At 39.3% G+C, this 13,281-nt stretch overlaps 1 protein-coding gene across 1 annotated transcript; it reads right to left on the minus strand.

Moving 5' to 3' along the window:
• Positions 1-4,231: 4,231 nt before the first annotated feature.
• On the minus strand, positions 4,232-12,881 carry chmp2bb (charged multivesicular body protein 2Bb). Its single transcript, XM_066662225.1, has 6 exons — positions 12,743-12,881; positions 12,103-12,194; positions 9,787-9,981; positions 8,649-8,751; positions 7,625-7,731; positions 4,232-7,195 (listed from the first exon to the last, which is right to left on the minus strand). The coding sequence occupies exons 1-6, from the start codon at positions 12,774-12,776 to the stop codon at positions 7,082-7,084; spliced, it is 645 nt and encodes a 214-aa protein (XP_066518322.1). The 5' UTR covers positions 12,777-12,881; the 3' UTR covers positions 4,232-7,081.
• Positions 12,882-13,281: the final 400 nt, after the last annotated feature.

Raw genomic sequence — 13,281 nt, forward strand, 5'->3', positions numbered from 1 at the left:
ATCATTTTTGATGTAGTATTTTGGTGTGCACACTGGCATTCAAGGTGAAATCCATAAAAGTCTTCTTCCCTATGCTCCCTGAACTCATGCTCCCTCATATTAACAGACTTTCTCCACCGTGTTTCATCGGTGGCACTAAGCAGCTTCAGTCCTGGCCAAACACACTGAACCCCACGTGATCCAAACAAGTTTATTTTCTTTTCATCTGACCAGAAAATGAGCTGCCAATATTCATCAGAACACTTTTCATGTTCTTGGCAAACCTCAGTCTTGCAATTTTCTGCCTATTTGTTATTAATGGTTTTCTCCTTAGGAGTCGTCCGCAGAGGTTGATTGTCTGGGCACTTACTGAGAGCCCAGTATCTTATAAGTCTTGTGCTAAGCCTGAAACCGTGGGCTATCTGTTTTTCAGCGGAAGATTAGGTAAAAAGCAGACTGTGTGCTTTGTCATCTTTCAAGGACGGCCACTGTGGTAATAGTGTGCCTTTTTCTAAACTCCCTAATGGCCGTAGCAACTGTGTCTGGGCTTTTGTTTATTAGCTTACTAATGTTCCTCTAGCCTTTTCCATCTTTGTGAAGGCAGTTCCTTCCCATGGCAAACCGTCATGAACAAACAGAGCCTGTATTCGGCCAAAAACGCAGAAAACTCTGTTGTTAACAGCTTGGTTTGCATAACTACGTACCATGCATTCTAGCAACCAAACAGGCAGCCAGGAAATACACTGCACTGGGTCACAACTGGAGCACCTAACTTGTCTCAAACTGTACACTGATCAGCCATAAGGTTATGATTTGGGGGTGGATCATTCTCAAAGCTGCAGTGACACTGACGTGGGGGTGGTGTGTTAGTGTGTGTAGTGCTGATATAAGTGGATCAGACACAGCAGTGTTTGCTGAAGTTTTTAAGAACGTTACTGTGTCAAACTGTAAAAGGCAGGTGTGTCTAACAGAGTGGATTGTGAGTGGACACAGTGTTTTAAAACTCTAGCAGCATTGTTGTGTCTGATCCACTTGTACCAGAGCAACACACACTAATCCCCACCCACATAAAACACATACATGTCACTGCAGCATTGACAATCATCCACCACCCAAATCATAACTATTCTGTGGTGGTCCCGACCAGTGGAAAACAGGGTGAAAGGGGACAAAAAATGTACGCAGAGCAACAGATGGACTACGCGCTTTAACTGCAGAACTGAGGAGCTGACAGAAGGGACAGTGAGTGTAGAGACAAGGAGGTAGTTATAATATTCGGATATAACTCTCTCTCTCTGTGTGTGTGTGTGTACATATTTACAAATGCATATACATAAATATTTCTCTGGCAGCAAAATGTCAAATTATTGACTCATCTACTTGTCAGATTTTGCCTTTCACAAACTACAAACCTACTGGAAGAAATGCAAAAAACCAGGCAGGGATCCATGAAGTGATTCAGATATATGAATTATATATATCATACCCAAGTGTTTGGATCTCACACTGAGCACAGCTGGATCCAACAGTCAGAGAACAGTCAGAGTGTTTGGATCTCACACTGAGCAGAAGCTGCATCAGACCCAGACGGTGTCTAGAAAAGGCTGCCCCTCACAAGCCTGCATCCTGATAAGGTCTAGAGTAGTAAGGAAGGCCACACTTTTCAAAATCACTTTGAAGGAGCTACAGAGATCAGTAACTGAATGTAAAAGGAACCCTGCAGTAAACTAATGTGTACTGGAGGTGGAGGTAAAAAAGATTATTATCATTAAGGAAAAACTTACCGCAAAGTACGATAGTGACTGGACCATGTTGTGCTTTGTGGTGATACTGTATATACAGAGGTACAGTATATGGACCATTTGATACTCTACGTTCCCAAATCTTGGTAGAAACACTTATTATAAGCAAATCTATGTACAATCACAATTCCAAAAAAAATTTGACACTGTAAAATGGAAATAAATGGAAATAAAAATAGAATGCAATAATGCAGCAACGCATCTCAAAAATTTGGGACAGGGCCATGTCTACGTCTGTGTAGCATCCCCTCTTCTATTAACAGCAGTCTGTACACATCTGGGAAGTGAGAAGACCAACCACTGGAGGTTTTGGGAGAGGCGCGTTGTCCCATTCTTGTCTGATGTAAGATTCTAACTGTTCTGCATGCCATAGGCACTAATGAAACACTATTCTATGAGAGATGCAGGCTTTTGAATTGTACACTGGATGGTCCCTTTCCTCCTGAGTCCACAGGACATGGCTTCTCTCGTTTCAAAAACAAAAAAAAGAATTTCAAATATTGATTCCACTGACCACAGAACAGTTTCCATGCTCCATCAGTCCATTTTAAATGAGCTCTGGCCCACGTTTCTGGATTGTGTTGATATATGGCTTCTTTTTTTTTCATGATACAGCTTTAACTGGTTTTTTGGTTTGTGAACCACACTGTTCACAGGCAATGATTTCTGAAAGTGTTCCTCAGCCCCTGCAGTGATCAGGGCTGTTTTGAATGCAGTGCGGCTTGAGGGGCCAAAGGTCACGAGCATCTGTTTTTAACAGTTGGCCTTGTCCTTGGAGCACAGGGATTTCTCCAGATTGTCTGAATCTTTGGATGATAGTATGTACTGAAGATGGTGGGATCTTTACAGTCTTCACAATTCTAGTCACAGTTTTTCACAGAATGGTGAACCTCTGCCAATCTTTGTTTCTGAGAGACTCCGCCTCTGTAAAATGTTCTTTTTGACCCAGTCATGTGACTTAGTTGCAAATTAACCCACCAGCTGTTTTATGTTGTTTTTTATTAGTGCTATTTACTTTTCCCGCCCTAAACTTTATGAGATACGTTGCTGTCATCTAAAGTTCTAAAGTAATTCATATTTATCAAGAAATTTGGAAATGTCTCACTTTAAACATGAAAGTGAATAAAATAAATAAAATATGGGTAATACTTTGAGTATTTTTATGTAAATTTATTGACATTTTACACAGTGTCCCAGCATTTGTTTGGGAATTTTTGTTGTACTTGAAGGTGTAGCTAATGTAAACGCTGATGATGTTGTGAGTGAACTCACCAGAGAAAAACATATGACAAAATGGGATGCTGTAGAACAACCGAGCATAAGGTCATCATTGTCACGTTTGAGCTAGAGGGGTATAAAGTGCTCCAGCGCCGGGCTTTGGAACAGTGGAGTCATGTTCCCTGGGGTTATCTTTTGGATGAGTCTAAGTGGGGTTTCTGATCCAAACCTAATCACCCAAATTCACTACCTGACCTGTTCATATGGCTGAACGCCATCAAATCCTCCTGAATGTTCCAACATCCAGTGTGAATGTTTCCCAGAAGAGTAGAGGCTGTTATAGAGGCAAAGGTATTAATACCTTACTGTTTGAAAAGCAGGTGTCCACTTTGGACCATTATTTTATATTGTTATTATAATAAAAACATTTCTTGCGCTACATTGTCATGAGCATTAATGGCATTCTGTAAAGAACATTTTTCTCCAGCCTCACAATCCTTATAAGAATGCTTTTGTGAGTGAACCACTTCAATAGTTTTTTTTTTTGTTCTGATGCTTTTTAATGCCTTTGGTTAATAACTGAAACAAGCAAGGCCAGAAGCTTATATAACTTCACGACTGAGAGTCTTCCTAGACAGATGGAGGATGACACATGGTGACCAGTTCCAGAAAAAAAAAAAGAATTCTCTAATGCCTGTGCTCTGGGGCAACATACAAGGTGCACGGATTTTACACAGATCTCATCTTCACTTGTAGATCAATGGAGGTTAAAGGAAGAGGCCTTCAGGCTTTATTCCAAAGCTCATAATAACTTTTGAAAGTTGAAATCAGGTGCCCTCTATCCATTCGGCTGTATCCATTATGATATATCTTAGATCATCACTCTGTAGAGGTTTGACACAGTATATCCCCAGGAAACTAGAGCACTAAGCACGGAGTCTAAATTTGTTCAGCCAAGCCTGAGCTCTCTCTCCAACTACAACATAATGCAAGCTCGAAAGGTCCAGGATTCCAGTCCCTGCTATATAACCCACCTGTGTTTCTCATGTGAAGCAGCACATGGTGTGTTGTCTCCCTGTGTTTACACACTGCCATCTAGTGCATGGTGTTGTTGGAGATTAACCATGCTGTTTACCTAAAGCCCAAAGTATTATTTACAATCAACATTGGAAAATGAATCCCAAACAAAACAAAACAAACTGGAGAGGCAAAACCCAGCGCATCTTTAAAAAGGTATTTTTATTCACGGTTAACAAAAAGATATTCCAATTCACCCATCATGTAGAACAGATAACTGTTAACAGATGCATGTTACTCGTTTTCCAAAACTCTGATAAATATGACTATGAATATAAAACAAAAACTCCCAATCGCCATCACACGTGCACTATTTTTACACTGTGTTTGAATATCGCATAGCTTAAACAATGCTTTCCCAAATTCCATAGACATTAACATGTACATAGACCATGGGACCATCCAGCAATGTTCATATTATTATTATTATTACTGTTCTGCATAAGCAAATCCTTAGATGTATACAGTCATTCAGAGTGGTCTGAGGTGAATTGCACAATTGTATTCACCTAAACCAGACGTCCAAATATTCAAAATATTCTCAAATACACATCACAAAGCTATTAGATGAATTTGCCGAGAGTTGCCTCACAGAGTGTTTTAAAGGTATAATATATAAAGAAATAACATTTGAAGTAAACCATACATTTTTAAGCCATTCATGTTGGAAAAGTACCATCATCAACGTTATACATAAAGCTCAGAACATACAGGTTCACTGGTATAACTGCAAGTTTCCATCAAACCACCCTGAAAACCTTTGTTTACATCTCAGCACCTGAATTATACAGAAATTTGGGAAAATTGGTGGAATTCCCAAACCTGTCACGGTTTTTCGGTAGATTAAGTCTGCCCTTGGGTTAAAGCTGCATTCGCACAGAGAGCCGTAGCCACCCCGTCACAGACTAAAATAACTAAATCCCCATTGTTGGTTGCGATTCTCAATTGAAAATCCATCTTAGCTCTGAAATAGACTCAATCTTTGGCTGTGAAAGCTTCCCTGAACGATGAAGTCCAGGGATTAGGTGGCTCCAAATAAACTGAAAAGGAGTTTAAAAAAAATGTGCATATCCTTCACATTAGAACGTTCCTATCCATATTCACTGACACAGAACCGTCAGCAGGCTCATCGCTATAAAGTTCAGCTTTTATAAAATTCCATTTACACCCGCGTCATGAAGAGGGGCTCTGCTCTCCCCCCCCCCCAAACTACCCTTCTATAAGATACAGTCGATTACCAGGGACAATTATTTGGATTCTTTTTCTCTGGAAAAGCATTGGATTGTTATTTATTTATTTATTTATTTTTAAAATCACACTTCAGCATTTAGGTTTGTCATTTGTTGTCATTAAAGTCTTCGGTTTCTGTGGTAACTGAGTGTACACTGCAGGTGCACAGACAGACATTAGGCTGAAAGGTGGTGTATTCCTTTTAAAAAGCAATTATCAGGCAACCAAACAAGTCCATCTGTAATTTCTCAGCAAATTGGAACACGCACTGCTGCTGTATCTCACCATCCATTCACTCTTGACAAAGCCAGCAGCTTCGTATCCTTTGGTTGCCAATGTGATAAGCAGTCAGGAACCTTAAGGGACTGTACTGCCAAAAACAATGGCAAACAAATATGGAAGTCAGCAACAGGGTTGGAATGCCAGCAGCCAGCTAGCATGGTGATATTAACTGATGGTTTTCATGCCCTGCTAGCTTCTATGCATTGGCGTGCTTTGGCCAAAATTACCTCATATTCTTACTAGATTAAAAACAGAATATGTCCGTTCCAGGGCTCACTATTTGAGCCAAAGCAGAACATACATCACTCCAATGAGGCAGAGAGACTGCTGACAAACAGAACAGAATAAAGTGCTAAAATAGAAGTGAGGATTAAGGATTTGTTTGAAAGATGATGTGAAATCCCCCCCCCCAAAAAAAAAAAAACGTTTGATGTGCCTGCGGTGGGATTGGGGTTGTTTTAGGACGAGACGAAAAGGGTTTGACAAAACCGAGGATACGATCAGCACAGTGCCACTGCTCTCCAGTCAAGTCATAGGAGGTAGATCTCTTGGGAGAATAGGAGACGTTTGCAGTGTGATGAGATTCGTGTTAATATTATCATACAGTGGTGTGCCAAAGTCAGAAAGCACACTTCATTCATTTAATTTCCTGTCTGAATATCCATTAAATACAAGTTATTTATTTTTCAAGAGAGTTCTGAGGAAATTAGATAGAAGACAATCTACATGCAGATGGAATGGAATTTTTATTTCACAGTGGACGTGTCAGGGTTCCCGCACCCCCACCACCCAATACTGAAAAATGATAACAGTCTGGACCAGAAATTAAATGAATGTGTGGTTTCAAACTTTACACAGCACTGCAGTTGATTTTGAAGCCATCCTGCAACTGCACTAAAAAAATCTGTATATTGTCGCTGTTATATCAAAATCTCCACTTTGTTTTTTCTATTCATGTGTTTATTTACATACTTCTTTATCTATTTACATTATATTTAACATGCCAGTAGATCTTGAAACGACTAACAAAAATGGTACAAATAACATTTCTTGCCGTAACTTGCATTCAAATTGACATTTTTTCCATATTGCTGTTGAGAATTAGGAGCCTTTGTTACAACAGCGAGAACGTTGAATATTATCACTTGTTTAACTTTTTATTTTAACTTTTCTCATAACACTACATAAAAGAAGGGGTGATAGTTGGGCAAAGAGTGTTTTAGCCACACTGCAACCATCTTTTTGTGTTCCTTCAAACAAATAAATGGCTGAATGTTAATGCTATAAGGAGTTCTCTGTGAAAATTAAAACAGGATTGAATTTGCCTGGAGTGGCACTTTGTGAGTAGGTATATTTGTTTGTGTGTATATGAGACTGCAAACGTCAAGTCTGAGTGTTCAATAGTAGTGTGTGTATGTTCTGTGTATGTGTAGCACGGCAAGTGTGACACCAGGCAATATGAAGAGATGTGTGTGTGTGTGAAAGACAGAGAGTTAGTCCACTCCAAGAGCTTTTAGCTGTCTCTCGATGTCTTCATCTGATATCCCATCTGCTTTGGAGGTGGAGGTGGCTGGGGTGTTTCTGCTGGCTTTAGGAGCGGTGGCCATCTGCCGAAGAAACGGGAGGACATGGGTTGGCCATTACGGCTCAGAATGAAACATGACGCAAAAAAAAAGAACACAAAAAGAAGCCGCTCGAGATTTTGGAGAGGGCCCTGAAATCTCTGAACATTCATGAAATCTAGAGGATGTGACTGTGTGCACAATTTACAGGACGTACATAACATTCCAGGAAATAATGCTATCAAGATGCTTTTAGATGCTTTTACTGGCAAATGCATCAGTGCCATTTTAAAGAAATGGAGGTGTAAAAGATTTGCTGTTATCCTGTGGGACATCTATTTAAATAATTAATTCTTTAATGGCATAATAACATCCACCTGAGATTGGAAAAGACATCTGAAGTACAAATATTTATTTGAAACCAACTTCTATAAGAGTCCTAATCTTATAGCAATCTATGTTTGCCACTCTTACCTTTCCTGAGATTTCGATGCCAATCTCATCCAGCACCTGGTTCACAATGTCCTGAGATTCTTCCTCATCGCCAGAGTCCTCAAAGAGGTCGTCCAGTGTGTCGTTGACTTTAAAAGAACGACGTGTTAAAAATCATTGAACACATGACTCCTATATAAATATATATATAAATAAAAGTCTTAGGCACCTAAGATAATGATATTTCATATAACTTATGTCTTCTCTGTGAGCGTTGTGCTTGTATAAAGTTATATATAAATCACCACAAATACAAAAAATTATATATAAAACAATAAGGAATAAGATTATTTTCTATAAAGTAGTGGGTGTGAGTTTGAAGAACAATGTTTTGTTCAGATTCTCCTTGATTCTCGCATCATTCATTCATTTTTCATTATCTGTAACCCTTATCCAATTCAGGGTTGCGGTGGGTCCAGAGCCTACCTGGAATCAATGGGCGCAAGGCAAGAACACACCCTGGAGGGGGCGCCAGTCCTTCACAGGGCAACACAAACACACACACATTTACTCACACACTCACACCTACGGACACTTTTTGAGTCGCCAATCCACCTACCGACATGTGTTTTTGGACTGTGGGAGGAAACCGGAGCACCCGGAGGAAACCCACGCAGACACGGGGAGAACACACCACACTCCTCACAGACAGTCACCCGGAGCGGGAATTGAACCCTGCAACACTACCTGCTACACCACCGTGCCGCCCTTGATTCTCGCATGAATTTGTTAAATCAACAGCACACATTATTTAAAATCATTATTTATTAACTGCTAAAACTAGGTATTGGATGATAACCTCAAATAACATGGACTCCACGAGGAGAGATTTGGGAAAAGTTAAACCAACACATTCACACACAGTATCACACTGGAATAATGAAAATAAACACTTGCTGCTCAGATAAATAGCTTTTTAAAGCATCTCTGGTAAATAGATGCATCTAAAACTTTTGCACAGTACTGTAATATGAGAGAGAGAGAGAGATCTTAAGAATGAACATACTCATTTCTTCAGTCATCTCCATCTTGGCTGTCTCTTTCTGGAAGTTCTGCATGGTCTGCAAGGTTTTCTGAGGATCCATCTTCTTATTGACTGCCTGCATTGTCTACAGAGTGATACACAGAAGGATAAATACATTCATTCAGTATGCACAGACATAGCCCCAACACTAACGGCTCATACTGGAGCGTCTATTGTAATGGAACATCCTCAAGATTACATTATAGTTTCAAATTATCGCTTCTATTACAGCCACAGTCGCAAACACACAAACAAAATATTACTAGTTATGGGTTTAAAATGTTCCCCTAATAACAACTGCTTGCTTTTGATGTGAAAAACAGAACTCTATTATAGGCTACAACTATTATAGGGAAAAGAATTTGTGAACAATTAAATTATTTTGTACAATAACATCACAAAGCGTTTGCTTATCAGTCTCCACAGTTTTCAAAGAGCACTGCAAAAGAGCAAACCTTGATATTCATTCATTATTCATTAGCTGTAACCGCTTATCCAATTCAGGGTCGTGGTGGGTCCAGAGCCTACCTGGAATCATTGGGCGCAAGGCAGGAACACACCCTGGAGGGGGCGCCAGTCCTTCACAGGGCACACACACACACACACACACACACACACACACACACACACACACACACACACACACACACACACACACACACACACACACACATTTACTCACGCACTCACACCTACGGACACTTTTGAGTCGTCAATCCACCTACCAACGTTGTTTTTGGACTGTGGGAGGAAACCGGAGCACCCGGAGGAAACCCACGGGGACACAGGGAGAACACACCACACTCCTCACAGACAGTCAGCCGGAGGAAACCCACACAGACACAGGGAGAACACACCACACTCCTCACAGACAGTCACCCGGAGGAAACCCACACAGACACAGGGAGAACACACCACACTCCTCACAGACAGTCACCCGGAGTGTGACTCGAACCCAAACCTTAATGTAGCTTATTAGAATTTCAGTAAGACGTAGTATTTACAACTACCCAGGCTCTTCATCCTCACTGGAGAGCATGATTACTGGGTGGACTGCAAATAAAAATAATAATAATAATAAAAAAAACACCTGAGCAAGTTGAAAACTACTCAACCTTACTTTTGCTGTGGAGCCCATGGCCCCTGCCATCTTCATCTGTGAGTGCATGAGTTTGGTCTGAGTAGACATGGATGTGACTTTGGAGCTGACGGCGTATGTTCTGGTTTTCTGTTTTCGTAGCTGCACCAGCTGTTTGGCCAGGATCTTACACGCCTCCTTGTTCCCAGTCTTGGCCATTTTCTTTATCTCCATCTCCTTTTAATAGAAATTTAAGAGAATACACAAAAATGCAGTTAAGAAAAACATTCAAAAACTTGTATGAATAAAATTGTCTCCTCATCTGTGAAGGACCTACTTTGTCTTTAACTGTAGATGAATTTAACCAGGTTTTTTCCTCTTCCAATAACAATTCCAAACCCAATTCCAATTCCTGACCGAGTGTTACAGCCAAGTGTTTAAACACTGCATTTTCACTCTGCTTTTTAAAATTGTGTTTATCACTATTTCATTATTATCATTAAGAATAAAAAACATATTCACACCTTAAACTTATTCGAGTCTTTCATTAGTCCTTAAATAATACTCATTAAATGGCCGATGAATTTTGCCCTTATAACTTATGACCACGGTAAACACTGGATCTTCAGCAAAGAGTTCTGCACCTGTAGCAAGGAAGACATCTGATAAAACCTTAGTCTAATGAAGCCATTAAAATTTGCTTTTTACTACATATCAATGAGAAAGAAATTGCAGTAATTAATAAAATGCCTTACTTTGCACTGCTCTGTGTTTTTATTTCCTTGGTGTGAGCACTCTTGTTTTTTTACTGCAATTTGGTTTATTCTGTATTTCTCTACATCTAGAGTCCTATTCACAATGGATTCATTTTACCTGTGTAAATGGAGTAGTGTATTTATTATGTGAGTGTCTCAATGATTTTACTCCCGTCTGAATACACTGTTTTTGTAATTTTCCCCAGAGTGTGGGTTCCAGTTTAAGGAGCATTTTTCCTATTTTAAAACTAGCAGCAAAATTAACCCCAGGTTATATTAACATGTGGGTGAATATTCCATCACTCACTGTGGTAAAGGAGTTTGTGTTTTCAAGATTGGTGGCACTGGAGAAGGCATTTTAACAATATAATATACAGCACAAACAAGGCGTGTTGGTGAACTAGGTGGCAAACGTCAGTTGTTGAACAACGCACCACATTCAAATCCACAAGATGACCTAAAGGATCACCCAGGAGTGAAACTTCTGGCAGCTACAGGTATTTTTATTTTATTTATTTATGTTTTTTTACACAATAGCACCTTACAGACCTCACAGAGTTATTACAATTTAAATGGTTTATAAAAGCAGTTATAATAATTGTGTGAAGGTTTACTGGTGAAACCTTTTGCCATCAAATTGCCCATCTATTTTCTGTTATCAAGGACTAGAAGATATGGTTGTTGAAGGCTGGATATTTTTGGTTGGTTGGCTGTGCTCAGAAAAGTAGTGACAGTCTAAAAACAGTAAATTTAGTAGCCACTCACATCTCTTATGTACACCAAGATTTTCTTATCCAACATAATCATTACTGGCATCCTGCGGGAAAATGACATTACCCCAGCTCTTCATGTAAAACTAATGTCATTCAATAAGGGCTTAGGGGTCATGACTGGGTCCTGTCACTAGTAGCATCTCAGTTGAATTAAGCTATTAGTTAATAATAAATAAATATAAATAAATGCATTAGACAACAAAGCATTCACTCTGGATAAGAGCATCCACTAAATGCCATAAACGTAAATGTAATATACATTATATATATATATATATATATATATATATATATATATATATATATATATATATATATATATATATATATATATGTATGTGTGTGTGTGTGTGTGTGTGTGTGTGTGTTATCAGAAACCAAGCTACACTCAAATGGCTCACTATTTCATATGCATTTAATTTCATAATTAAATAGTGGAAGTAGAAGGTAACATCACTAAAACTAATCTCAAAGCAGAGGGTGTTCCATCACACCAGAGGACACCATTTCCACTGCTCTATGGGTCAGTGCTGGGGTGCTATACACCTCTGGCCGTCCGCATGTTGATGATAGGCTAATATGCAGCTACTGAAAATGCCTTCCTATAGAGACAGTACTCGCACAACTAAATGCCAGTGCCAGTAATGGGTGTCTCTTAGGGTCACAGAATTACAGGGAAACATATAGGGTATAATGCTCTACTGAGAACTTTAATATGTTATTCCCTAACCTACACAGTACACTAGATACGGAGTAGGAAGCCATTTAAGACTAAGCCTGGGATAGGATTGCGATTTGTTTTCTGGAGTAGGTGTCCCTCTGTCTCTTACCAGTTGTTTTTCCTGTTTCTCCAGTGCTGTTCGGTCTCGCGTGATCTGCCTCTGAGTTCCTCTCAACTCTTTGGTCTGCTCTTTAATCACATCTAAGATCAGGAAAGCAAAATACTGTTAATGATTGTTTTTCAGACTTCATCTCTATTTTATCACAATTAACATAAAATCTAGAAACTCAGAAGACGTGTGTAACCACATTGTGGTTCTTTATAACAAATAAATGGGTATGAGTGCAAAATAAATTAGAGCTGAGTTAATAAGTTTCTCTACAATTAACTCCTTCATATTAAATGACTCGGAATGCCTTGGTTTAACTCTCAGTGGCTGATTTACACAGACGTTTAGGAAAATATGTGCTATTCCCCTTTAAAAACACCAGGATGTCCTCCAATTTGTATTTTTTTTGACAGCAGGGTTGTTATAATCATCTGCTTGTAGCTTATTTTTCGTCAACCGACTCAAATACCCTAAGAGAAGGGGGTATAGTCAATTCATCATGATTCTTTATCCCATAACCCAGCTCTAAGACCTGAAAACAGAACTCGCCCTGCTTCTCGACATCTTCGATGAGACTGAAATGTTTATGTTTATGACCAACTTTAGCATCAAAAGTCGCAGTTTTCTTAAAGACACTCACCGTCTACCGTCTTCTTCTTGAAGAGCGAAGCCATGGTAAAAGACAGACACAACCGCTACAAAACAAAATAACACACAACGCTTATTTTAGACTTTCTTTCTGCCTCCTGTGAACCGCCTCAACAAAATGTCATATGTATTTCCTGGTTCTTCGTGGTGGGCGGGTCTAATGACGAGTCGCTAAGTAAATGCGCGTCTCTGATTGGTGGAACTCTGAGTCATGTTTAAATTTTGTCAAATCATAGTTTTTCTTAGGCGAAAAACAGATTTTTTGCGGTTCAACGCGGGGTAGACCGCCGAGACCGTTTAATTCAACACCCGTGTTTAGAAAAGACACGTACAGCAAATATTATTTTTTATATTAATTTTAAATATGTTTAAGTTTATGTTAAAATCGTTGTCCAATCAGGGCGAAAATGTACACGCATGCGTCCTGTAAAGAAAATATTGAGAGGGTGTTTTTTTTAATGTAAATATTTTATTTGAAGACGAACTATATGTATCCACAAGTAGAAGCATAACATAATACACAACGCATTT

Source organism: Hoplias malabaricus, chromosome 2 (assembly GCF_029633855.1).
Source record: "Hoplias malabaricus isolate fHopMal1 chromosome 2, fHopMal1.hap1, whole genome shotgun sequence".
Classification (NCBI taxonomy): Eukaryota; Metazoa; Chordata; class Actinopteri; order Characiformes; family Erythrinidae; genus Hoplias; species Hoplias malabaricus.

Excerpts from the sequence above, each read along its gene's own strand:
- chmp2bb (XM_066662225.1), bottom strand. The coding sequence starts at position 12,776 with ATGGCTTCGCTCTTCAAGAAGAAGACGGTAGACG. Across the intron at positions 12,195-12,742 it reads CAAGAAGAAGACGGTAGACG|ATGTGATTAAAGAGCAGACC; the intron begins GTGAGTGTCTTT and ends TCCTGATCTTAG. Across the intron at positions 7,732-8,648 it reads GGAGATGACTGAAGAAATGA|TCAACGACACACTGGACGAC; the intron begins GTATGTTCATTC and ends GTTCTTTTAAAG.